This window comes from Danio rerio, chromosome 7 (genome assembly GCF_049306965.1).
Source record: "Danio rerio strain Tuebingen ecotype United States chromosome 7, GRCz12tu, whole genome shotgun sequence".
NCBI classification, from domain to species: Eukaryota; Metazoa; Chordata; class Actinopteri; order Cypriniformes; family Danionidae; genus Danio; species Danio rerio.
Genome location: NC_133182.1, coordinates 5,226,411 through 5,253,742, shown reverse-complemented (window position 1 = coordinate 5,253,742; position 27,332 = coordinate 5,226,411). Strand labels below are relative to the sequence as shown.

Genomic DNA, 27,332 nt, shown 5'->3' with positions numbered 1-27,332 from the left:
GTTTACTGTAGTAAAAAGCAATATTTTGTTGTAAATACAACAGTGCAATATATTTTACTATGGTATGCTTATTAACTCAAACTTAACACTAAAACCTGAACCACACTGTTCCAGTTACTGAACCACACTGTTCCAGTTACTATGACCATTTATGTGAAGCTGCTTTGACACAATCTACATTGTAAAAGCGCTATACAAATAAAGCTGAATTGAATTGAACTTAACACAGTGTTTTGGGCTGTACTCACAGCAAGAAGGTCGATGGTTCAAGCCTTGGCTGGGTCAGTTGGCATTTCTGTGTGGTGTTTGCATGATCTCCCTGTGTTGGCGTGGGTAAATTGGGTGAGCTAAATTGTTCGTAGTGTGAATGAGTGTTTATGGATGTTTCCCAGTGATGGGTTGCAGCTGGAAGGGCATCCGCTGTGTAAAACATATGCTGAATAAGTTGGGGGTTCATTCCGCTGTGGCGAGCCCAGATTAATAAAAGGACTAAGCCAAAATGAAAATGAATAATGGAATGCAGTAGTTTTTTTCATGTGGGTAAATTAAAAAACCCCAACCAACAAACACAATGAAATACAGACCACACACTTATTTACATATGCAAATTAAACTTTATTTCTGTTCACAATGCATTTATGAATATCATATAAAATCATATTTTATTAAAAAAAGGGTTTACTCTGGAATTGTTCAATGTAAAACACACACATGATGACAGAAATACTGTTTAGATGAGGCGTGTAAGTGACTACGTTTACATAGACGCCAATACTCTGATTTTAATGCGATTAAGACAATACTCTGATTAAGTGTCGACCATGTAAACAGACATATTTTATTAATCCGATTAAGGTCATAATCGAACTTAACAGAAACCAGATGAAGACATGGAGTATGCTGATTTTAGTTGCATTATTAAAGTGCATTGCAGAGATGTAAACACCGCAATAAAACTATTACAGTTGTGCAGGATTTTCACCACATTTTGTGAAAAGATGGTCTAAAGTAGGGGTGTCTAAAGTCGGTCCTGGCGGGCCAGTGTCCTGCATATTTTCCAACTTGCCTTTCTTAAAAGCCGAGTAAGAGCTTGATTAGCTAACCCAGGTGTGTCTGATTGAGGTTGGAACTAAACTTTGCAGGACACCGGCCCTCCAGGACAGAGTTTGGACATCCCAGGTCTAAACATCATAGGTCTCAAACTGGATTCCAGGAGGCCCGCAGCTCTGCACAGTTTTGCTCCAACCCTAATCAAACACAGCTGATCAAACTAATCAAGGTGTTCGAGACTCTTCTGACCAACTGGATTAGTTGGATCAGCTGTCTTTGATTAGGGTTGGAGCAAAACTGTGCAGAGCTGCGGCCCTCCAGGAAATGAGTTTGAGACCCATGGTCTAAAGGTTGTTTTCAATCACGTGGTTCTGGTGATGCACAAAATTCAGATGGAGGGAAGTAAGTAAAAAAACTGAATGGGAGACTGAGAGGAAAGTCCATATTTTTGCGAAGGGAGTCATTTCTCCTATAGGAAACTTGAATCTGAAGTTTTAAAACAATCGCAAAAACGAGCAAACTTCCGCATTGAAGAATAAGGTCAATACACACACGGCTGCTTGACACTAGTCTCTGCACCTACCGAATCAGTAGAAAACCACAGACACACACACACACACACAACATGAAATGCAGTTTTTTTCCCCCATACAGCATGCATTATCAAGTGTTAAATTAAAACAACACTTACAGCCGTTCGTGCTAGAGATCTGCACGAGACTAAATTTTTCATCCCGCTCCCGCCAGGTTTTAGTCCGATTCCGACCGCTTCCACTTATATTCACTATTTTTGTCCCACTGCCCAATCCGTTTTTACCCACCGCGACCATTCTCGCTAAGGCATGTGAATGACACAGCATCATGCTCTCTCATTCACACAAATACATACGTGTGCTCGCTCGGGAGCGATATTGTTAGAGACCGCCCGCTCCCATTTAAATTACACCAGTTACTGACGGCTCCTGCGCTTTTTCTTAAACTTTGATCGAGTCCCGCGGCTAGTTCATACTCGCATCCAATATCTCATCTGTCATGGGGACATGCATGAAATGATCGTGAATAACAGTAAAAGTGCCAAACTGCAGTTCAAGAGTTCACACTTAGCTGATAATCAATTAAGCGTATTTGGCATGCTGTCCCGGGAGAGAGCCCTGAGCTCGTAATATCCTCGAGCCCGGGGCTCCCTCCCGTTAGAAGGGCGAGAGGGGAATTCGAGGTCAGGTAGGTCTCGAGAACTCCCCTGCTTGTCACCGTGAGAAGTGTGAACTCAGGTTGTATTGGGTGATAATTTGTTTTAGTCGATTGGCTACGGTTTGTGTTTTTGGACGGTGGGAGGAAACCGGGGAACCCGGGGAAAACCCACGCGAACACGGGGAGAACCTGCAAACTCCACACAGAAACACCAACCGGCCCGATGGGTTGGACTGGCGGTGTTCTTGCTGTGAGGCAACAGTGCTAGCCACTGGGCCACCGTGTCGCCCGATCAGAAAAAGTGGGAGGATATAGGGGTGGAAAGGGGCGGAGCTTCAAGACGAAGATAACTGGAGTGAAAAACTCAGGTTATTTATAATGCTTCCGTAATCATCTAATAAGGTTGATTACGGAGCTAACAAGGAGCCAGCCGTGTTGATTATAAGCACGTGATCCTCTCGAAATTAGTTTATGAATAAACCACACTTAAAGTCGACAAATTAAAAATTAAATAGCCAAAATTACATAAAACTCCAGAGGAAACATGGATAGCGCTGTGATGCGATGACGTTAATCGAATTACAAGCTATAACATGTAAAATGGGACCATGAAAGGAACATTCAAACACTGGAACACCTTCATCATATTATTGTCTTATTCAGATTAAGGCAAATCATTTCATTACTGATGTCCATGTAAAGGCAGTCACTGATAACACTTATTTGTATCAAACATATACAGGAAGTCTAATTGAACGGCACAAAAGTGTACAGTAGTTCAACACAGCCGAGTGGGCGCAATACTACATCATAAGGCAGCAGCGGTACAATCACAACATGCAGAAAAACATTCAAAATACAATCTTATGGTGCCTTCAAGTCCTCATGTAAGGTTCGCATTGAAATTTTTACTCAATCTCAAGTTTTTCCAAACCTTTATGGGTTTGCTTTTGCTGTTGGACACACGATAATATAGGATATTTGATACTGGAAACCATTGAATTGCATAGAAGGAATAAAATACTATGGTAGTCAATGGCTTCCAGTTACAGAGTAAATAAATGATGACTGAATTTACATTTTCTTGAGGTGGACTGTCACTTTAAGAGTTGAGAAATTTTAATTACTGTGTCAGGTGTGTTCAAATCACTATGGTCGGAACAAGATGGGGGACGTACCTTTTCAACAAACATTACGCCCCAAAAATAAAGTGTTTTAGATTTTTAGCTTTAAAAAATTATGATATCCATAATGGTACAATATTCTTACATTTAGTACACGGCTCTCTGGAATACTTGATTCTGATTGGTCAGTCGAACATTCAATATATGTTGTTCACAAGACTCTTTAAAATTCTTGATTCTGATTGGTCAATTGTGATATGTCAAGGTATGTTATTTACCATAATTACACTGTTCTCTGGAATACTAGATTCTGATTGGTCGTAAGTATTTTACGTTTTGTCAGTTTAGCGGCTAATTCAAAGTTATAGTCATACGAAATTGTACAATTTTAAAAAGGAGGCGTGGCACCTAACCCCACCCCTAAACTTGACCGTCATTGGGTGATGAGCAAATCGTACTAAATTGTACAAGTTAGATCGTAAGAGTTTATACGAATTAGCCACTAAATCAAAAAGTTACAAATTGCCGTGAGATTGTGTTGGTTATTTATATTCTTCTGGGCCAGTTGCACTAGCAGTGCTTAAGTTAAAATGTAGCCTAGTTGTGACTGAAAGGGATACCAAGTTACAATTTACGCACTACTAAATATTTGTGTGTTGCAGCATTTCACTTAGTTTAAAAGTATGCCACAAACATAAAGTGTTTGGGATTTTTAGCTTAAAAAATGGTGCTATCCATAATGATACAATATTCTTGCATTTAGTACACGGCTCAGGGGAATACTTGATTCTGATTGGTTGATCGAACATTCTATATATATTGTTCACAGTTATTACAAGACTCTGTAAAATACTTGATTCTGATTGGTCAATTGTGATATTTCAAGGTATGCTAGTTACCATAATTAACTGCTCTCTGGAATATTAGATTCTGATTGGTCAGTTGGAACATTCCAAGGTATGTAATTCGCCATTATTACACGGCTCCTTGGAGTACTTGATTCTGATTGGTCAGTCGCAACATTCCAAGGTATGTTATTTACCATAACTACACTGCTCTCTGGAATAATTGATTCTGATTGGTCAATCGCAACATTCAATATATTTTATTCACCATAACCACAGCTGTCTGTAGCATATCTGATTCTGATTGGTCAGCTGCAACTTTCCAAGGTATGTTATTTTCCTTATTACAACTGCTCTCTGCAATACTTGATTCTGATTGGTCAGTTGCAACAATCAAGATATTTCATTCCTCGTTATTACATGGCTCTCTGGAATACCTGGTTCTGATTGGTCAGTCACAACATTCAAAGGTATGTTATTCCCGGTTATTACACTGCTCTCTGGAATACTTGATTCTGATTGGTCTGTCTCAACATTCCAAGTTATGTTACTTGCCATTATTACATGGCTCTCTAGAATACTTCATTCTTATGACATTTCAAGATATGTTTTTTTTACCATCATTAAACTGCTCCCTGGAATACTTGATTCTTATTGGTCAGTTATGACATTTCAAGGTATGTTTTTTTTACCATCATTAAACTGCTCTCTGGAATACTTGATTCTGATTGGTCAGTCATAACATTCAAAGGTATGTTATTCCCAGTTATTACACTGCTCTCTGGAATACTTGATTCTGATTGGTCAAAGGCAACATTTTAAGGCGTGTTATTTTTCGAAAATAACTGATAAAACTACTAATTGTACTAATATAAGTACTATGACTCATCTTAACCATTTAATGAATATATTCGTGTACAAATTTATACGTTTGTCACTCTGCTGTTCTTGACTGTTTGGTGCCACCTTGTGACCGATAAATAATAATAACAATGTTATCGTGGGCTGCAGCCATTTGTTAAGAACAAACTTTCTTTCTGCAGGCTTTATGTATTATTAAAGAGCTAGTACATTGAAACAGCTCAGATCAATGTTTTGTGTCTCAATTGTTTAGTTTTGTGGCAAGTGTAATAAACAGAATAATGTACATCCAGCCGGTTTTTACAACAACTGCAGTCACAACAGCTGCTGATGAACACATTGAGATTTAATCTGTGATAAAAACCATTTGGGTGCACATTATCCCTTACTTATATTAAAAAAGGAATTGATAACCTCATCAAGTTTTCCGTTTTTGTGTACAACATTAAACAACCCAAGCTCATTCTGAAAACGTAGTCCCGTGGACGTTTCTGGAGACAGCGGAATACGTCCCGGGAGGTACGTACGGCTGCATTTATTTTTTTCAAGCGAACGCCGCGGGGCGGTGTGACGCTGTTCCCTTTCGCACTTGCCGGCTGACCGCTTACCTCCTTGTGGAGGGCTTTCCCGCTGCAACCCGTTTGTCCACTCAGCTCACCGTGTAACGTCGGCAGGCTCGAGATGCAGAGAGGAGGAGTTGACCACGGCGATCGGTTTCGAGTCCGGGGAAGAGCCGTTCCAGCAATCAGGTAAGACAAAAACAGAATCCCGAAAATTAAGTGAACGAGTTTCATAACAGGGTGAGAACGCGGTGAAATCCGAAAACGCGGTAGAAAAAAAAATGAGGGCTTTTCTTTTTTTGAACGGCTTTTGTAAACTGTTGCTCGGGTTTAGGGAAGCGAGCGGGCGGACGGGTCAATCGGTAAAATTGGTTGGGTTCAGGGAAAGAGGAGGGCGGTCAGCCGATTGGCCGGTCGTGCAGTCAATCATCCGGTCAGTCGGACAGCGGCCTCTGGCGGGTTGACGCGAGAACAGCGCGGGCGCGAACCGCACTCGCGAGAGACGTTCAAGATGAGAAAAATCACACAACAGCGGCCTCTCGCGGATTCGCAAAAACAAAAACTGCAGCCGTACGTACCTGCTGGGACGTATTCCGCGGTCTCCAGAAACGTCCGCGGGACTACGTTTCCACAATGAGCCTGGGTTGACATTAAAATACCCCTCCCCCACTGTAATTTAGAAAATCCTGACTTTCTGACTTATATTGGAATGCTTGAATATTCAACCTATAAATATGATATCTGTGACTTGTATGCACCATTTATCAATCAACATTTGACTCCTGCTCCTGAAACTGCACACTGTCTTTGGCTTTTGTCAAGGAAAAGATGATGTTTTGCTCGCTTACACAGTCACAAACACTAGTCGAGCCGAATACGCCAGATCCGCCAGGTAGATAAGGAAGTTGAGAGCGGTGAGAACGGCCACGGCCACCAATTTATCCCATGGACACAAACCCTGGCGGGATTGACATTGGTACGGTCTGTTTGATTGTCCATTATAACGGCTGTCAAACTTGAAGACGGGCCAAATGATAGTGGCAGTGAGGTACATGAGGACGGCCAACAGCGCATAAGCAGAAAGAAAGCGCGCAAACGGGAAAGGCAAACACCCAGTGCATTCGCCAATGCACAACACTACGATGGCTGCCGAAATCACGAAACAGATGCAGTAGACGGCCAGGCACCATTTCAAAGCGGAGTGAGAGTCGTAAGAAATAGGGTCACTGATAAACACAAATATCACGCTTGCTACGAAGGTTTCACAGACTTTCAGTAGACCGGGAACTGTCGCCATGTACCCGGCAACTTCGCCCGGTCGAGCCCGTGCCAGACTCACTTCCACAAAGTACGCGATTGTGGCCAGACAGGAGAACACAGATGCGGCGATACGGTGGTCACGGATCTCATTGTAGGTTGTTACGCCCTTTAGGAAGTACAAAGGGAAAATGATGGACGCGGTCAGGCAAAGTAATGCAGCGTAGCAGGCGAATGTAATAGGGAAGTTATTCCAGGACACAGGCGAGCGAGACTGGAGACCCAAGAGCTCCACCAGCAGGACGACCAGGGTTCCGGCGAAGCTGAAAGCCCAGCAGAAGATGCTCCAATCACCAATGCTGCCATTGAGCGATCCTCCATGGGACGCCACGCTAAAGGCCACACAGGTAAACACCAGCGCCGCCAAACGCGCCCACATTAATTGGGTAGGCCTAAAAACCACCACAGGCATGATGTTGGATGTTTCTCAGACGTGTGTTGAGTCCTTCTGGTGACTCTGAAAAGGACATAAAAAAGAGGCAGATGACCATCTGAAACAACAAAACATGCAAAGCAGTTGTCACAGTTGTGTCACCTCGCAGCTGTGGTTGAAAAACACTAGTAACAAGTGGAGGAAATGGGTAAATCTCATAGAATAATTGAAAAAAGACTGCCTTTTCAGGCCATCTGCAGATAACATGATATCAAATTTAAGACTTTTTACGACCTTTTAAGACTAGGGATTAGGGATGGGAAGATTAACCGATATGTATTGATACGCGGTCATGCGCGTGCACGATGCGAGTGCATCGGTAGAGCAGCAGAGGATGAATGAAATTTTGGAAGCAAATCGAGATGCATCGGTTTTTGCGAGATGCATCGGTTTTTCCAAGATACAGCTTATATTTTTAATATAGAATGTATTTTTTTATTTATTAACAAGTGTTGTCAACCTGTTTTTGGCGCATAATTTAATCGACCTACATAAAGTAAGCCTTAGCAACAGACTTGCGGATGTGTACACTTACACTACAACTCAGTGTATCAGGTGTTCGGATGAAGCTAGTGGTGCGCCCTCAGAAAGCGCGAGAAGCAAAACAAACATTTTATTCCCCACTGGGTTTAAAATCTAAAGTATGGCAACATTATGGATTTAAGGATGGACGACTTGACAGGACAGATGCAATTTGCAAAATGTGCCGCGCATCTGTAAAATACGCGGGCAGTACGACTAATCTGAAATCTCACTTGAAGCGGCGCCACGGTGTTGTTGTGAAAGCATCTTCCAGTGTTCCTGCATCCCCGGCTTTCTGCTCTGCTTCAACTGTAGCTACCAGCTCCAAAAGTGGTGAGAAAAGCATTGCAAGTTTTTTTTCCATGCGCAACAGTTTTGTGCGCTCTATGCTAATAACGGATGTTACTGCATTATTCATCTGCAAAGATATTCAGCCTAGTGTCACGGAGAACGAAGGTTTTAAACACCTCCTCCTGTTAATTTGTATTTAATTATATTTTTATTAGCCTGTTGTTTACAGTGACAGTGATGTTTCAACGCAGCATAACACTGCTAGTTCACCACCTTAAGTTTTGAATAATCAGTGGCAAAATATCTTTGTAAAACTTGTTTTCATAGTTGAAAAGTTAAATCACAATTCTTGTTGTGCAATGGTAAACCTTTATGTTGAAAGAGTGCAAATATATATATATATATATATATATATATATATATATATATATATATATATATATATATATATATATATACATATTTTAATATATATATTGCACTTATACATTCTGTTTATCTTGAAAATACTTAAATAATATGTGCTATATGTTCTAAAATGGCCCTCTACTGTAAACTGACACTCTGGCTCTGAGAGAAAAGACAGTTTGTAAAAAAAGTCTTGGTTTTGCTTGGTTAATAAATAATCAAACTCATTCAATGGCACAGCATCCTCTTTCACATCATCTCATAAACTTGATCTAATTAGTTTTTTTTTTTTTTTTTTTTTTATTGGGTTTTTCACAACATTAAAACAAGACATCTGAACAACACATTACAATAAAACAACTCCAGAATAATAAACAAAACTTTAAAAAAATAAAATAAATAAATAGCAACAGTAAAAAAGTAAAAAATACAAATGAATAAATAAATAAAATAGAAAAATTATAAAAAAATTAAAATTAAAAAATTAAAATTAATAAGGAGTATTTTTTTGCCTACAACATCAAAAGTAGTTCACTGTTTGACCTTGATGCTTTAAGTTCTATTCTGCTGTCAGGTCCACTTGGTTGCAAAAGTGTAGAAAGGGGTTCCAAATGCAATAAAAGTCTTTTAACTTCCCTTTGATAATGTACGTTAGTTTTTCCAGAGCAAGATTACAGGACATTTCCTTGATCCATTGATTAGAAGAGGGCCTTTGAGTCTCTTTCCATTTTAATGCAATAACACGCTTGGCCTGCAGCAAACTAAAATCTATTAGTTTGCGCTTCTTTGTATTCACAACCAAAGTACTTGGGTATATATGAAATAAACACAGCTTGGGGTCAAGAGGAACATTTTCCTCTGTTAATTGACTAATCAAACAAAGAGTCTCCTTCCAGAATTTCTGCAACTCTTTACATGTCCACACACAGTGATAGAGTGTACCTATTTCTTCTCTGCATTTTGTACACACGTCAGAGATATTTGAATTAAATTTATTTAGCTTTACTGGGGTAATGTATGTTCTAAAAAGCCATTTATACTGCATTAGTCTACATCTAGTGTTGATACTATGGCTTTGGGCAAACACACATGATTCTTCCCATTCTTCCTTTGAAATATTTTCCTGGATATCATTTTCCCATGCAGATAGGTAAGATAAAGAATTTTCTTTTGACCCCTCAAGAAGTAAATTATAGAATGAGGATAGGTTACCCCTGCTGTTCAAGTGTTTTAAGGTGTGATTTTCAATGGTTGACAGTGGAGGTTCTGTATAATCTTTCCTTTGAGAGTATACAAAGCTCCTGACCTGTAAGTATTTAAAGAAGTGATTCTGAGGAAGGCCATAATGTTTCACCATTAATTGAAAAGACATTAATGAACCTTCTTCATACAAGTCTTTAATTTGACTAATGCCTTTAAGCATCCAGTTTTTAAATCCAATATCATTTCTACCAGGTATAAATACTGAATTACCCCAAATTGGTGAAAGACCTGATAATTTAATTTCTTCGTCTAAGAATTTATGCGCTTCATACCATACAGATATGGTATTTCTAAGAAAAGGGTTTTTAGTATTTTTTTTTAGAAATTTTATTGGGGAAGAATACAGATATGTCTGTAATGGGAATGTTGTTTCATTATTTTCCAGATCAACCCATGCCGGAGATGTGTTTGTATTTTTGAAGTAGTACATGGCTGTACAAAGTTGGGCTGCCCAATAATATAGTTTAACATTTGGTACTCTCAGTCCTCCTCGTTCATATGGCAGATAAAGGAGGGACAAGCGTAATCTAGGTTGTTTATTATTCCATATAAACTTTGTGAATGTTTTATTAAGTGTGGAAAAGAAAGAGGCCGAAAGTGGCAGTGGAATCGATTGGAAAAGATACAAAAACTTGGGCAGAATTGACATTTTTATGATATTTATGCGTCCAATAATAGAAATGGGTAATGAATTCCACCTCTCAAGTGAGTCTATAACTTTACTTACTAATGGGTCATAATTAGTCGAAATAATCTTATTTATATTGGAGGTTATCTTAATACCTAAATATATAAATCCTTCAGGGGTGTTAATAAATTGTCTATTAGATGTAGAATTTCTTCTTTCATCTTCATTTAAGATTAACAGGGCACTTTTATTATTGTTAATTTTATAACCAGAAAAGTCTTTAAATTCAGAAAGTATGTTGTTAAGTGTTGGAATAGAAGTCTTCAAATTTGAAAGAAAAACTATAATATCATCTGCAAACAAAGATATACAGTGTTCCTTTTCTCCTACTGTTATACCTTTTATATCAGGATTATTACGAATTGTCATTGCAAGAGGTTCAACTGCAAATAAAAACAATAGGGGGGACAAAGGGCATCCTTGGCGTGTGCCTCTACTTAATTTAAATGGTTTTGAAATTTGGTTATTTGTTATTAGTTCTGCCTGAGGTTCTGTATAAAGTAATCTGATCCATTTAAGATAACCATCTCCCAGTCCGAATCTTTTGAGTGTTTCAAACAGATAGCCCCACTCAATCCTGTCAAAGGCCTTTTCAGCGTCCAATGACAGGATTGCGTGGTCTTTGGCATTTCGCTTTTTGTATAGTATATTAATAACCCTACGGGTGTTATGAAAGGCTTGTCTTCCAAGCACAAATCCATTTTGGTCGTTCATGATGAGGTTGGGCACCAGTGTTTCAATTCTATTAGACAGCACTTTGCAAAGAATGTTCGTGTCACAAGACATTAAAGATATTGGTCTATAAGATGATTTATCCTTGGGAGATTTTCCTGGTTTTAATACAAGCGTTATTAGTGCAGCTCTTAACGAGGGTGGTAGAATACCTTTTTCCAGCGACTCATTAAATACTTCAAGTAAGTGGGGCATAAGTTTACCTGCAATTTTTTTGTAAAATTCTACAGGTATACCATCGGGCCCAGGAGCCTTTCCACGATTCATACACTGTAATGCTTCTTGCAGCTCTTCGATACTTAAATTTTCCTCCAATTTACATCTATCCTCATTTGATACAGTAGGGAAATTTAGTTTATCCAAAAAGGAATCTTGTTTTTCTAAGATGTTTGTGTTTTCCGATTTGTATAAATCCTCATAGTATGTCTTTAAAACATTATTAATTTCTTGTGGGTCTACAATATTCTCTCCATTTTCATTTATAATTGAATTAATTGCTCTATCTGCCCGAATCTTTTTGATTCTCCATGCCAGTAATTTCCCTGCTTTTTCGCCCTGGTCATAATAAGACTGTTTTAACCACATTAAATTTTTAACTATCTTGCTACTAGTTAATTCATTATATTGGGCTTTAAGTGTTAATATTTCTTTTTGTTTCAGAGGATCATATCTATTAAATAGTTGTTGCTCTATTGCTTTAATTTGCTTTTCTAGATTTTCAACTTGAGTATAATATAATTTGGTTTTATGCCTTGTAAAGCTTAGTATCTCCCCTCTTATATAGGCTTTAAAGGCCTCCCATTTCACAGAGGCACTTGTCTGGTCCGTATTCACTAGAAAATACTGATCTATTTTATTGTCCATAAAATTAACAAAGTCTGAATCTTGAAGCCATCTTGCCTGAAATCTGAATCTAAAAGGGGAGAACGAGAGCTTGCTAATTTGAATTGTTACTGTAATTGGGGCATGGTCCGAAAGTATAATGCTATCATAATAACATTTACCAACTTTTGAAATTAGGCTGTTAGAGATCAAAAAATAATCTATTCTAGAATATGTTTTATAGGTACTGGAAAAGCATGAAAATTCTTTTTTATTAGGGTTAAGGTATCTCCAGATTTCGGTTAAATTCAGATCCGATATATATTTTTCAATAACCTTTTTGGTTTGCTGATGTGCATTCCCCGTTCCTGAAGAGCGGTCATATAATGGGTTTAATACACAGTTGAAGTCCCCTCCAATTACGTAGTTACCGTTGTATGATGATATGGTGAGAAATAAATTTTGATAAAAGTTGGGATCGTTTTCATTAGGTGCATATAAACTTATTAGATTAATTTGTGTGGATAGAATTGTACCATTAAGAATAATGTATCTCCCTGAAGGATCTACATATTGTTCTTTTAATTGAAATGGGATTGATTTATGAATGAGAATCATGACTCCTCTTGCATGAGAGGTGAAAGACGCATAGTGAACTTGTCCCGGCCATCTTTTAGTAACTTTGCCAATATCATCTTTTTTCAAATGTGTTTCTTGTAAGAAGACAACACTTGATTTCATTTGCTTTAGTTTACCCAATACTTGTTTAAGTTTTACAAGATTATTCAACCCTCTTATATTCCAACTGGTAATTTTGATCTCCGAATTATAAGCCATTAATTACTTTGATTTGTCCTGCAATAATTGCACACATTGAACTGGAGGGAAGAAAAAAAAAAAAAAAAAAAAACTTTAACAAAGAAACCATAATCGAACATATATAGAACAGCCCTGAATGCATCACCTTATCGAAATGCATAGACCCCCCCAATAACCAACTTACAGTCATGAACAATGTTTGATCCATAATATGGAGCAAACTGTGCGAGCCTATATTCACGATATATCCACTGGGCTCGCTGCCAAGTATTTATCTGGTCTGGACCAGAGATCTAATCTTTTTAACTTCCACTCATAGTGGACAATGATAAACCGTATAATTTACAATCTTTTTAAATATATGGACATATTGAACTGCTTTATATTTAAGAGAAGGGAAAGAACTTGAACTATGTTAACTAACACAAAGATCTGCTGCTATTATAATGTGATCTGACTCAATAGTTATACATCGGTAATCACCTCATTTGGGCATCACCGTTAGGGTTTAAGTTCGTCATCCAGTTCCTTAATCACAGCATTCTACCTGTAGCTTGCACTGATCGAATAAAGTCCTCTGCCTCAGGGACGGACTTAAAAATGTGGCGCCGATCGGCGTGTGTGACTATCAGGCTGGCCGGATAGATCATGCCGTAACGAATTCCCTTGTCTCTGAGTTGGGCTTTCACACCGTCAAATTGTCGCTGCTGCTGGCGTGTCTCCGTTGACAGGTCCGGGAACAGGCTGACGTGTTTTCCGTCATACTGTAGCTCTTTAAGCCTTCTAGCTGCTCTCAAACATTTTTCCTTATCTTTGTAATTCAGGAACTTCATTACAATAGGTCGAGGAGTTGTTGGGCGATTAGAGTGTATTTGTCCGATCCGGTGAGCTCGTTCAATAACCGGCGCATGGTCGAAAGTGTCGGTCAAAATTTTTGGCAGCCAGTTTTTAAGAAAAGCGCAAGTGTCCGAGCCTTCTGTCTTTTCAGGTAAGCCCACCAGCCGCAAGTTGGAGCGCCTTCCGCGATCTTCCAGATCCTGTACTTTGTTGCGCAAGGATGAAGTTATTTCTTCCAGTTTTTTAACTTTGCGCTGGAGAGCTGTGACGTCTTCCTCGGTTTGCGAGATTCTCTCCTCGGATTCTCCGATTCTTTTCGAATGAGTCACCAAATCGGATTGTATACTTTTTATGGCATCTAGCATTTCAACAGATTGCTTAGAAAAGTCCGCTCTCAAAGAGTTAATTGCACTTAAAATTACTTCGTTTGTAGTCGCGTTAGCCGCGCTCTTTACCTCATCTTCATGTTGGCTAGTTTTCTCTCGGCTAACGTTATCTCCTTCAACTTGAATTGGTGACTTCGATTGTTGTCCTGGCTTGGTTGCTTTCGGTGGCATTTTCTCTGTGTATGTTTTAATATTATCTCGAATGGTTACGTACAGGTTTGGGTCTATTATAAGGATTTGTTCAGAAAATTGGCAGCGAGCTCTCCTCGTGCGTCCTCTCAGCTGCGCGCCATAACCGGAAGTCTGATCTAATTAGTTAGTGCTGAAATATCGCATCGTATCGTGATATGGGTGTGAATCGTATCGTGTTGCATCGCAATATGTCACAAATGTATCGCAAATATATCGGATCGTATTCTTTGTATCGAGATGCGTATCGGATCGGCATTATAGCTTAGATGCCCAACCCTACTAGGGATGTAACGGTATTGTAAATACCATCATACCGCAATAGCAATTTTTTTTTATATTACCGTAGTCGCATGACTCGGTAAAACTATTGGTCTTCTGAGAAAATTTGCTCAGGCGAATGAAGTGAATGGGAGGTAACGGAAACTACAATTCCCATCAGCCCACCCGTGGCCATCATCCTTTACAGTCTGTTGTCACTACAGATCCAGTAATGCGGAAATGGAGTGTGCTTCTAGTAGCGGGGACGAAAACCTCGATCGAAACCTAAAGCGGGTATTGTCGCCGTGCGCGTACTGAATAGCGGTGTTGTCGCGCGTGTACTGTAAAGCTGGAAGGGGGGGGGGGGGGGGGTTGAGCGCGCATAATCAAGAGCTGTGTTGTCGCGCGCCTACTGAAGGGCGGGACGGAGGGTGTGTCGCGCCGCAGGGGCACTTTTGATCATTTTGGAAGGGAACTTTCTATCCAAGACTAAAAAGGGCATGTGCACTGCACAGGTTGAGCCCTATGTGTGCACGTGCTTGCAAGTTGGGGAATACGACTAATAACAGTCATGGGGACTCCAGAACACAGCACACTGTTCAGATTGATGCAGACATTGACTTGTACCGCAAAGAGACCTCTATCTCACTCATGGCTTGTCCTCTCAAGTGGGGGAAAGACAATGCACAACGTTACCCACTGCTGTCAACCTGGGCCAAGTCATATCTCTGTCCCAGAAACCTCAGTCCCAAATGAGAGGGTTTTTTTTCTGTTGCAGGGGACATTGTAAATACCCAGAGATACCAGCTTTTACCAGAATATAGTTATATAATAATTTTCCTTAAAACCCATCTCTATCTAAGTGAGTGAGTGAGTGAGTGAGTGAGTGAGTGAGTGAGTGAGTGAGTGATTAAATGTTGAATGTGATGAGTTTTCAACAATGCTAAATTGAAACTTTATTTTTGTTATTAAAATTGAAGTTCCTGTTTCAAAGCTTACAGATAGATGGCTAATTTGTATGTCATTGACACTTTTGGCACTTTTTTGGAGTATTTTCATTAGTTTTGTTTTTCCTGTAAATGATTCAATAAATACCGTACCATGCCATTCACACCGAGGTATGACCGTACCGTGAAATTCTGATACCGTTACATCCCTATTTAAGACCATTAAGTATTAAAGACCTATACCACAATATCAAAAACACGCGAGAGGAAATGAAAAATCACAAAATTAGTGGTAAAATAAAGTCATTTAAATTGAACAGTACTAAAAAAAAAAGAACAGTACTCCTCTTTTCAAAAAACAGCCAATAGGGTTTTATTTTTAATCACAGCTCTGCCAGTGAGAGTGGTTGAGCTCAAGAGCATTAAATAAGAAGCGTCCTGAAGAGGGCTGGGCACAAGAAAGACACTAGATAGCATTTGCTTGAGATTTGATGATGAGGTGGCATCAAAAATAATTTTACACCTCTACCACCACATTTAGGTGGCAAAACTGTGGTACAAAACTACTTTAGTGACAAACTGCAAGCATTGGAGGCTTATAACAGGTTTAAATCTGCTAAACACTTTTTGTTCACTGTTTTGGAGCACACTAGCTTATAAATATCCTCATGAGTAACAGACGGAAGTGGAAGTGACAAACTGCGAGCTTTAGATGTTTATTTCAGGTTTGACTGATACCAACATCTGAAAAAAGATTAAGAAAGCTACATGGTACACTCTAAAAGTGCTGGGTGACACTTTTAAAACTTGAGCATTTTTAGAATGCACCTTCATTGACATTGACCACAATGTTATTATTATTATTTAGTCATAACAGTGTTGTAATAAACCCCAGTGATACTCCAGGGTTTTTCCAATACGTGTCTTATAAAAAGTCAGATGGATGAATGAAAACAGCTGTGATTACTTTACTTTTAAAGCCTAAATTTGATTTAAACAACAGTTTTACATAATATTCACACACGCTTTTCATAGAGCATGTATTTTATTTAATCAAATTTATTGTATATTGTAAATTAGCCCTGTAGGTACAGCATGATATATCATTCACACATATTATATCAGAATTTTTTATTTATTCTATCTCAAACTCAGACTTTTTAGTTCCCAAATGCAGGTTTGTATCTCCTAATTTCCACTTTAAGCCATTAATATTGTGTTTGACAATTCTGAATGGGAAAGAAAAAGCCCAGTGTGGGATGTACAAAAGAGAGACGTGAAGGACACGTTGATTTTCCTTATCAGTTCTGTGAAATATAGACAAGGGAGGTTTATTTATACAGCACATTTTATGTACAATGGTAATATAAAGTGTTTTACATAAACAAGAATAAAAAGAAACAAGAAAATAAAAACTATTCAAATAATTAAAAAACAATAAAATGATATACAGCTGAAGTCAAAATTATTAGAGCCCCTTTTATTATTATTTTTTCTTTATATATATACATATATATATATATATATGTGTGTGTGTGTGTATATATATGATATGTGTGTGTGTGTGTGTGTGTGTGTGTGTGTGTGTGTGTGTGTGTGTGTGTGTGTGTGTGTGTGTATATATTTCCCAAATGATGTTTACCAGAGCAAGGAAATTTTCACAGCATGTCTGATAATATTTTTTCTTCTGGAGAAAGTCTTATTTGTTTTATTTCGACTAGGATAAAAGCCTTTTCATTTTACGGTAAAAATTATTAGCCCCTTAAAGCTATATTTTTTCAATAGTCTACAGATCAAACCATTATTTTACAATAACTTGCCTAATTACCCTAACCTGCCTAGTTAACCTAATTACCCTAGTTAAGCCTTTAAATGTCACTTTAAGCTGTACAGAAGAGTCCTGAAGAATATCTAGTCAAATATTATTTACTATCATCATGACAAAGATAAAATAAATCAGTTACTAGAAAATGAGGTATTAAAACTATGTTTAGAAATGTGTTGAAAAAAATCTTCTCTCCGTTAATCAGAAATTGGTGAAAAAATAAACAGGGGGGCTAAAAATTCAGATTTCAGCTGTATATAATCTTGTAATTGCAAGTTAAAATTTAACTTAAAGCATTGTTTTGTTCTTCTAAATCTCTCACAGTTTTTCTTCAACTAGGTGCTCATACTGAATGTTTACTAAGCTATAATTAGCCTGTTAGCTCAGGGATGTGAAATGCTCCAATCACTGATATGGTGTGTCTAGAGTAACACTTTAACCTTGAATATGTGAACATGTGGCTCATTTCAGGTTTAACTCTTTTAAGCAGGACTGTGTGGCCTGTTTCCTCCAACGGATTGGCTTTCTAAAGTGTGCATTGTATTGCAGTCATGCCTTGGTTACGTAACTGTTAAGTACTGATCAAAAAAAACATGATAGGTTTCAATTTAGCTCAGGAAAATCACACAGGAATCTTGAGTGTTTTAAAATATATTGATATTTTTTTGATCAGATATCAATGTTTAGACATCAGTGCTATTATTTACACTCATTTTTTAATGTTATTTTGTGGCACACTACCAAAATTAGGTGTCATTCCCACACCAAATATGGCCACTATGAATATAAAGTTTTAATAATCATTCATATTCTATGGGAAACGCATAGTCATGGTTAAAATGATGTAAACACAGAGGAGTTGTATCACTTTAAGAGTGTTTTTTCAGCTACTGATTGTAATGAAGAATCAATAAGAATGCATTTAACTTTAATGGGTTTGAGCATCCGCAGATGACACTGACCAGATCAAAGTAGAACGCTGTACTTAGATTAAAGAAGATGTTATCATGTGTACAGTATAATAGTTATCATTTTTGGTGTGAACAGCCTTTTTATGCAATAACAATAAACAAAATTGGGATGTAATGCAATAAAAATTTTTGTTGTAAAACGTTTATTCGCCATTTGTATAATAACAATCCGCTTGTTAAGTGTGACGTCACGTGGAGGCGGAGCGGCTTCCGGGTCCAAGCGCTCTATTCAACTGAATGGGGAGATTCATGAAATGGTAATAATAAACGTTTACAAAGCAATTTAATACTTTCTAAAGTCACGATCGCAGTATATATATGTCCATGCCTAATAACCAATGGCCAGAAAGTGATTCATTGTTTTATAAATTGTTAAAATGTTGGTATTTGTTATGCAGCAAGCCCAGAGATTGTTGTGTACACTATGATTTTATATAAAATTAACTTTAATGTGTGATAGGAATAAAACGCGATCATAAACGAATGATTTCTCCACTCAAATGAGCGGCGGCTTGGACCCGGAAACAGTATACATACGTCACAAACACGTCACCACTTAACAAGCGGATATTCACATACACTATTCATAGAGAATGCATTAAAAAAATGCTAGCTTATCATCTAATATCAACAACTTTAGGGCAAATGTTTTTTCAGTTAAATTACTCTTTTTAACCGCACAGTTGATCCATATTTGACCCTAAATGAAGGAATTGTCATTTTTTGAGTGTACTGTATCTTTAAGAGCTCGGGTTTAGCTGCTGTTTTACCCTGTTGCGCATATCATGTACATAATTAAGCAACTTCAACTATCATATTGACCAATAACTACACTTATCTAGCAAAGCAGCAAATCTGACTCACTTCCTCCACATTCATGTGTACAGTATTATAGTTATCATGTTTGGCATGAATGGCCTTTATTTATACAATGGCAATAAATAAAATTGGGATGTAAAGCAATCGAATTTGGTTGTGAAATGTTCATGCACCATAACTATGATAACAACACTGAGTTGTCGTCTAATATGGACAGCTTTAGGGGTAATTTATTCAGTAAAATTTCAATTACACTTCTTAACCCAACAGTTGGTCCATATTTGACCTTGTTTTGGGTTAAAGCAACCCAGCATTTGTTTAGAGCTGAAGCAGATAACAATTTTAACGTGTGTCGACAAAAGATAAGCAAAGACAATGTTCATTGGATCTCTTTGAAACCACATTAGCTCAGCATTAAATACAGGAATTGTCATATCTGAGTGTACTGTATCTTTAAGAGCTCCGGTTTAGCTGGTGTTTTACCCTGTTGCGCATAACATGTACACAATTAAGCAACTTCAACTATCATATTAACCCATAACTTGGGCCAGATGGAATCTGCGTTTTTTGCTATTTCTGTGGAGAATTTTGGTAAAAGTCTGCAGATTTCTGCGGAATTATTTTGGGAGTATCATAACTAAAACCTTATTATAGACCTTTTTCATGCCTGCTGCATGGTGGGCGCCATAGCGACCAGCGTCTTCCTGTAGAATGCTTAAAACTTCCGTTTACAGCGTGTGCAACTGGTAATTTGGGCTCTGAAAATGGGATTCAATAACGTTTTTAATATACTACAGAGTGTTTTAGTGACACACAACTTAGAAATGTTTCTGTTAAAGCCGTTTTAATCTGCCAGATGTGGTTCAAGACTGTCAGTAATACGAGAAAAACATTCTCCTAGTTCACGTGTCTGCCGTCAGAAATACAGTGTGTGTGTGTGTGTGTGTGTTCCCGGCCTGTCAGCTGTTAGCTCAGCGGCTCTTCAATACACACACACACACGCAATACTTCGCTGCATTATAGAGCAAACCATATTATTAGCATGAAACTTAACTGGTATGAAAGTCGTGCAATTTACAAAAATGACCAATGAAAGTCTGTTATTGATCCTCTGCTGGCTGATTTGCTGTTCATTCTAATCGCGAGCCGTTTGTGTTTTACTTTGTGTGTTGTATTCACCACGGTTTGTGTTTTTCTGTCATTTTGAAATGACACTAGCCTATATTTTCACTTTGTCACCGTTATTAAATCAGTGTGTCAGTGGCACAGTACAGGCTACGTGTGTGTCAAACATTTTGGTGAATTACATTAGTTTGGGCTGGTTATTTATTTGAAAGAAAGAGAAACTGTTGACTTTAGCGATGACGAGGCTTTATTTAAACTGCAGAAGATGCCGTCTGACAACGAGGGGAAAACGCCTCACAGCAGCTGTTTTCCATCCTATCAGATCGCATTTCTCTAAATGATCAGTCCAGGAGATGCTGCTGATGGACAACAGTATTAGTTCAAAGAGGATAAAAGCAGGTAAAATAGATTAAAACTATCGTTTCAAAGCTGTCCAAATGTGACTGTTTACATGCATCAGCTGCCGACCGGAAGTTCTTCGCATTTTTCTTGCGCATACACGCAAAGCATCATGGGTAATTTTGCGTTCCAAGAAAAAGGTCTATATGAAATAAAAAATAATATATTTTTAACTTTTTTTTTTATGTTTACAATGCAAATTCATTTAGATTAACTTTATTTGGTAAATAAAGAAAGTTTGTCTTATAATATATCTAGTAAAAGACAGAAAATATTACTGTACAAACTGCATTTTACATAAATCAGATGAACATTGTCACATTAGTCAATAATATGACTGAAATTAATTAAAAAAATGAATAAATATAGATTTACACACATTTACTCAAGTGAATAAACAGAATTAATGATGCGCTAAAAATCTGCAGAATTCTGTGCGCGCAGATTCCGGGTGGGCCTACCCATAACGACACTTCTCCTCATTAGTAGCCTACCTACACTAAAAAAATGACGTTTGTTTAAACTACTTATTTATTTTGAGCTGAAACAACACAGGTCCTGTGGACAGGTGTTGAGAAATAGCCGTCTATTTTAGCAAGTCTGCTAAAACACTTAAACAAATGCCTTTGGTTGTCAAGTGTAATTGTGATGTCCATGTCAAATGAATAAATATTATTCTTGATTTTTTTTTGTTAGGACAACCAAGTTATTTTATGTTTAATCCACTTAAATTTGTAAAAACTAATAGTATAATGTAATTCCTTCATGTTTTCCCAACACAAATTGATTGTGAGGAACACAGAATTTTAACAGTGTACTATTTTAAGCAGACTCAACAAACAGCAAGCACATTTCAGCTGGAGTTTTTGATTTGAATACACAACATTTCTATGGCTACAGGGTATATTATACTACAATACGCCACTGTAATAAAAACTATAGTATTTTACAGTTTTTTTTTTTTACAGTTTTAGATCATTATTGTTGATACTGCAGCATTGTAAGTGCTGTAGATATTTTAATATATATTGATAAGTAAAAAATAAGGTAGACACAAATGAGCAATTCCAACGTTATGGATGTGACATTTGCAGTAAAAACTCAAAACATAAATTCACATAGAAAGTATACATTAACATTATATCGAAACATCTGTTTATATTTTCCAAAACTAACCACAAAGTTATGGGATCAGAAAAATATCAATATGTAAACACTTTATATATTTCAAATCAGAAAAATATACATGCGTTATGGATGTGACAAAAAAGCTTGCGCGTTTACAGTCTACAACAGACTTCGTAGAACTTCTTTCAGTTAAACTGCAGATCCCCACAAAAAAACAATGCTAATCAAACAGATATGAGTCGCCTCACTATAGAATTAAAATTAGGGGTGTCAAAATTAATCGTTTTTTCGGTGCATCGCGATGCAGACGCGGACAATTCGGTATCGGTTCAGTAATAATCATAACCGGTTATTACTGACGTCATTTACCTCATATGTGCTCTGTCGCGAGGGAGGCGATCGCGAGTATTTACAGCGCTTTAACTACTTAAAACTCATAAACTGTGCACAATTTCACTGTGTGTGTGTTCTGGATCAGTCTATCACTGACATATACAACAATAGCCCCTATTTCACTGAGATCGAGAGAATGAAAGTAGCCTACTCCATTTCTCTCTCGTGCTCTGTCTCTCTCTCTTTCTCACACACACACACACAGTGGCCCATTTGACCTGATGGGGTGGCTTTTCTTCTCTTCTCGGCTGTTTTACAGCGTTACTTGCAGAGTTTTCTCCACCGTGTCTATCATACATCAGCTGTGAGATCGCCGCTGCCGCCTGCCGCTTATCAGCATCACTCATCTGTGAAGAACGCAGCGCGCAAGAGCCAATCGCAACCGTTTTTTTTTTTGAGGGTGTGACCAATCAAAGAGGTGTAAGAGAACTAGACAAGGATCAGAAATTGAGCTGCATATTTATATTTGTTTATATTATTTGCTAAATGCTCGTTTTGTTTAAAGTTACAGTTTATAAATCTGACTGTTTGTATTAAACGACAAAATTGTATTACAATTAGTATATAAATATAAATATATTCATACATTTTAATACAAGAACTGCTGCTGTGAAGAAAATTTAAAACTGTGTATGGAAAGCACCGTCAATGCACCGTGATGCACAGAGATATCGAATTGAACCGAATCGATGGCATGATAATCGTAACCGAACCGAACCGTGAGACTAGTGTCGGTTCAAAGCTCTAATTAAAATGATTGATTTTATTTTATTTGACATTTTTGCAGTTACGTGGAAAAAGTTTTGTTATGGATGTGACACTTTTCCGTTATGGATGTGACAGCTGTGAAATTGCCACTTGTGTGATTTGGGCAAATAAATATAATAGTTTGAAACACTGACAGATACAATTATGAGTATTTTTGAAGTACTGTAAGATACTTGCTAACACAAAAAAAATTTTTTAGAAATGGTTACTCTATTTTGGTGAAAACTTCAATATTTTTCATGGCAAGGTTGACATTTGCATGGAATTGCTCAAATGTATTCACCATGAAAACTTAACTTAATTCCTTCATGTTGTCCCAACACAAGTGGTGGAAAGAGTACTGAAAAATCATACTTAAGTTAAAGTACTATTACTTGACTAAAAATGTAGCGTGAGTAGAGTGAAAGTATCTGTTGTAAATGTTACTCAAAGTCTGAGTAAAAAGGAGACCTTTCAAAAGTACTCAAGAGTAGTGAGTATTACGTTGTATAAAGCTGATGTGTTTACATGTAACTTGTGGATGTGTGTAAACGTAACATTCTGTAGTGCATTAAATATTGCCCAGCAGACACACAACGTCATAAGACATTAATATTAGGTTCGATTTAGTTCGATGTCAGGTGACCAAAATTCAATGGCTAGCCAGCATCTAAGGACAACGTTATTTTTGATGTTCAATAATGACGTCGATATTTGGTTGATTTTAGGTTGTTAGAACGTGACCAACATCCAACATCGAGTCAACATCTTAAACCAGCATTATACTGATGTTAAACATTGACATTTATTTGTCAGGTGTGACAACCAAAATCCAACGTCTGATAGACGTCATAGTGTTAACATCCACACAACGTCAAGCTGTAACATCATTAGATGTTGATATTTGCTTGACTTTAGGTTGGACACTGATGCTGACGTCAATGTGATTTTCATTTCCAAAACAAAATGCAACGTCCCCATACAACTTTAATCTGACGTCATGTTGACATCTTGTGCCAGCTGGGTGTTTAAGGCCATTTCGGTCTTCATACAGTAAACATTTGTCCTTTTTTCATCAGTGACCTGCATCTAAACAGTCTCTGGGTAAATGCGTGCAAAGCTTTTGGACATCTTCTTGGACAACTTTAATGCTTCCAGAGAGTTTGCTGCAATTATAAAGCACCCATGTCTTGAGGTAGTTCATTATGTGCGATTTGATTAAGCAGGAATAACAGGACTGATTTCTCTAATCCCCATAGACAAGATTAAATTAAGTAGGGACCGCAGGCAGGCCCGGATTGGCTAATCGGGAGTACCGGGAGAATTCCCTGTGGGCCAGTCCATTTTTTGGCCATGAGGGCTGGTGTCCCTAGCTGCTTGCACTCTCAGCAGTCGCACTTTTTTCATTTATTTATGTATTTGACCATAGCCTCACTCTTTTTATTCATTATTTTGCCGCAGCTCCGCTCTTTTTATTTATTTTCTCGCAGCCCCGTGAGCAAAATGCAGCCTACAGGGTAATGATGTAAATATCATCATTCGACCCCAAACAGCGGCACCTTAGTGAATATAAGAATTCGAATAATTAATATTAATGAATAATACACCTGCTCAATGAAAATCAGATGATTCACTACATTCATACAGCTGATGTAACTTGATGAGAAATCTGACATTTTTTCTCCCACCAGAACAGCGCCACTGTGGTCAAGTGGTCAGCACGTTTCTATAAAGCGCCGCCAACCCGTGTTCGAATCTCATCTAAATTATCATTATTTAATTTTTTTCATTTTTATTGTTAAGACATATAATACTGTGAGGGCTGTTGAACATTTAAAGTTCTAAAGCAGCTGTTTTCTTGAAAAAGACGTGGTAGTGTCATAAGAAACTGAATTGGAAATGACCTTATTTTAATATAGTACGTCGTGAACTGAGGTGGGCCGGTCTGGCTTGAAACTCAAGGGCTGAAAAGGAGTCCCACTCCGGCCCTGACTGCAGGTTTAAGGAAAGTAGTGGAGTAAAAGTACCAAATACCGCACAAAAAAATGTACACACTGAAAAGTAAAAATGCACATTTAAAAAACTACTTAGTAGTTTACAATTCCTGAGAAAAATTACTCAATTACAGTTACTTGAGTATTTGTAGTTAGTTACTAGGGTTGTAACAATATACCGGTATGACGGTTTACCACGATTTGATCGTGCACGATTATTATACCATGAACAATTGCATATCAACGGTTTTAACCCTTAAAGACCGAGACAGCCGCCCGCGGCTAAAAATAAGTATTGCTCTTAAATGTTTAATAACTTTTGATCCGCTGATCCGATTCATACAATTCAAAGATTGGCATAAAGAAGAGAATATCAGCTTTCCAGTGATGTATCACATAACATTTGCGGACTTTTAGAGGCTCCAGAATCAGTGCGGTTACGTCATCAAAATTTGACAACGCTGATTTGACAAAGAAACGCTCGTCACTGTGTCTCCAGACAAATCAGACATGATACATTGATGCATTGTCCCTCCTCCATGCCCAGATTGGTTCAAACTCGCTATATCACAACCAATAAGCATAGGTTTCGCTTTGGTTTGTGGACCAAGCTTTTTGAACAACACAGAATGAGAGAAAGGCATACATTTATGCGCGGCTAAATAAAACGCAAAAAAAAAAAAAGTTTTGCATGAAATAATTCTCATACTAAGTACTTTTGCATGCACAGCAGCACAGAAACATGACAAAACCGTGTCACAGCAAAGACGAACTGCTGCTCTTGCTGTTTTCAAAAGACGCAAATGAAGGTGCAGCTGTTTGTCTGCATTGCAGACAACCATATCCAAATCCATATCCACAGACAACCATATCCATGCTGGCACATAAAACCTAAGGATGTTCCATATTGAATCTAGTTTCGTTATGTAACTATTTATAGTATAGTAAATATTTATATCTGTTTTTTACTGAGGATTTGCACCATGTTTATTTGGACTTTATTTGGACTTTGACACATTATTTATTATTTTCTTATTTTTATTTGTTCATTGTAAGTGGTGTTGTTTATAGTAACTAAAAATATATTATTTGGAAAAAGTCAAATTTGCTTCACTGTTCTATTATTTTGTAACATTTGTAACATACCGTATACCGCGAAACCGTCAAACCGTGGTATTGTTTTAGACGATTATCATACCGTGAAAAATTCATACCGTTACAACCCTATTAGTTACTTTACACCACTGCCCAACACAAAATGATTGTGAGGAGCACAGAATTAGTGTATTATTTTAGGCAGACCAAACAAACATCAAGCACATTTCAGCTGGAGATTTTGAGTTGAACACACCACATTTCTAAGCTAGTTTACTAAATCACGCAGCACGCATTGGGCTACAGTGCTATATTTTACTTCATCATCATAACTTATTTCACCATCTCTATCAGCTAACGGATGCGGTGAGGGTGTGGCGGGGGTTTTATGGTTTCGGTGAGGTTTAGAAAAATTCGCGACAAGCGAAACACGAGGTTTAGATCGATTTAAACGATTATTTCACGATGTGATATTTAAATTAGTCGCACATTTAAACACATTTCTCACAGAACAGAACAATACACGCTTAAATAGTACAAAGTATTTAAAAGTTATCAGTCAGTATATACATAAAGCGTATTAAAATACTTCACGATGTTTTAGACAACCGTATTTATGTACCGTTCGCCTAAACAAAGCGCATTCCTCCTCATGATCAAGCGTAGACTCACGTTAGATGCGTACAAACAAAAGGAAACCAATTTTTTCCGTAATCTCTCGACGCAGAAGCCAACAAGTCCAGCACAACAATAAAGAAGCATTACTTACTTTATACAGACTGTCCTCTTTTTATTTTCAGTTTGTATCACAAAGCAGAACCGAGCCCCTGTCCTGTCCTGTCCGGTGACGCTGCCCAGATGTGCTCTTCCTTTAACGGAGCACTTTAGCTCAGCCTCCACGCCCATTTCCTTCCAAATTAGGAACTGTTTCTCTCTGTTAACCGATTGACCTCACCGTGCAGTCTGGAGTAGGGAGTTGTGTGCTAAAATTGGGGGTTTTACATTCCAGTTTCCTACATAAATACCAGAGTAATGCATAGAAAACGCTGCAGTGTTGTTGAACCGTAAATTAATCTGTTGTTGTGGTTTTAGAGTATCTATAGTAACGCAACACTTTTCTACTACTACAGGGTAGATTATACTACAACACGCGCTGTAGTAAATACTAAGGTATACTACAGTATTTATTACAGTTTTGGTTCACTATTGTTGATACTGCAGCTTTGTAAGTGTTGTAGATGCTTGCATATATAGAGATAAGTGAAAATAAGATGGAAAAGTGTTGTAGAT

General features: G+C 37.7%; 1 protein-coding gene across 2 annotated transcripts; it reads right to left on the bottom strand.

Annotated features, from left to right (window-relative positions):
• Nucleotides 1-594: 594 nt before the first annotated feature.
• myadma (myeloid associated differentiation marker a) lies at nucleotides 595-26,904 on the bottom strand. 2 transcript variants are annotated; one of them, XR_012383020.1, is made up of 3 exons: nucleotides 26,812-26,904; nucleotides 1,365-7,405; nucleotides 595-1,226 (listed from the first exon to the last, which is right to left on the bottom strand). XR_012383020.1 is itself a non-coding variant. In XM_001344498.9 (2 exons), exon 2 carries the CDS (start codon nucleotides 7,358-7,360, stop codon nucleotides 6,476-6,478), a length of 885 nt encoding a protein of 294 aa, XP_001344534.2. In that variant the 5' UTR covers nucleotides 7,361-7,405; nucleotides 26,812-26,904; the 3' UTR covers nucleotides 595-6,475. The 2 variants fall into 2 exon arrangements, 1 of the variants encoding a protein (XP_001344534.2); XM_001344498.9 differs by having other exon boundaries at nucleotides 595-7,405.
• Between the last annotated feature and the right edge of the window lie 428 nt (nucleotides 26,905-27,332).

What these genes read in the sequence shown, in the direction of transcription:
- myadma (XM_001344498.9), bottom strand. Translation starts at nt 7,360, where the DNA reads ATGCCTGTGGTGGTTTTTAGGCCTACCCAATTAATGTGGGCGCGTTTG.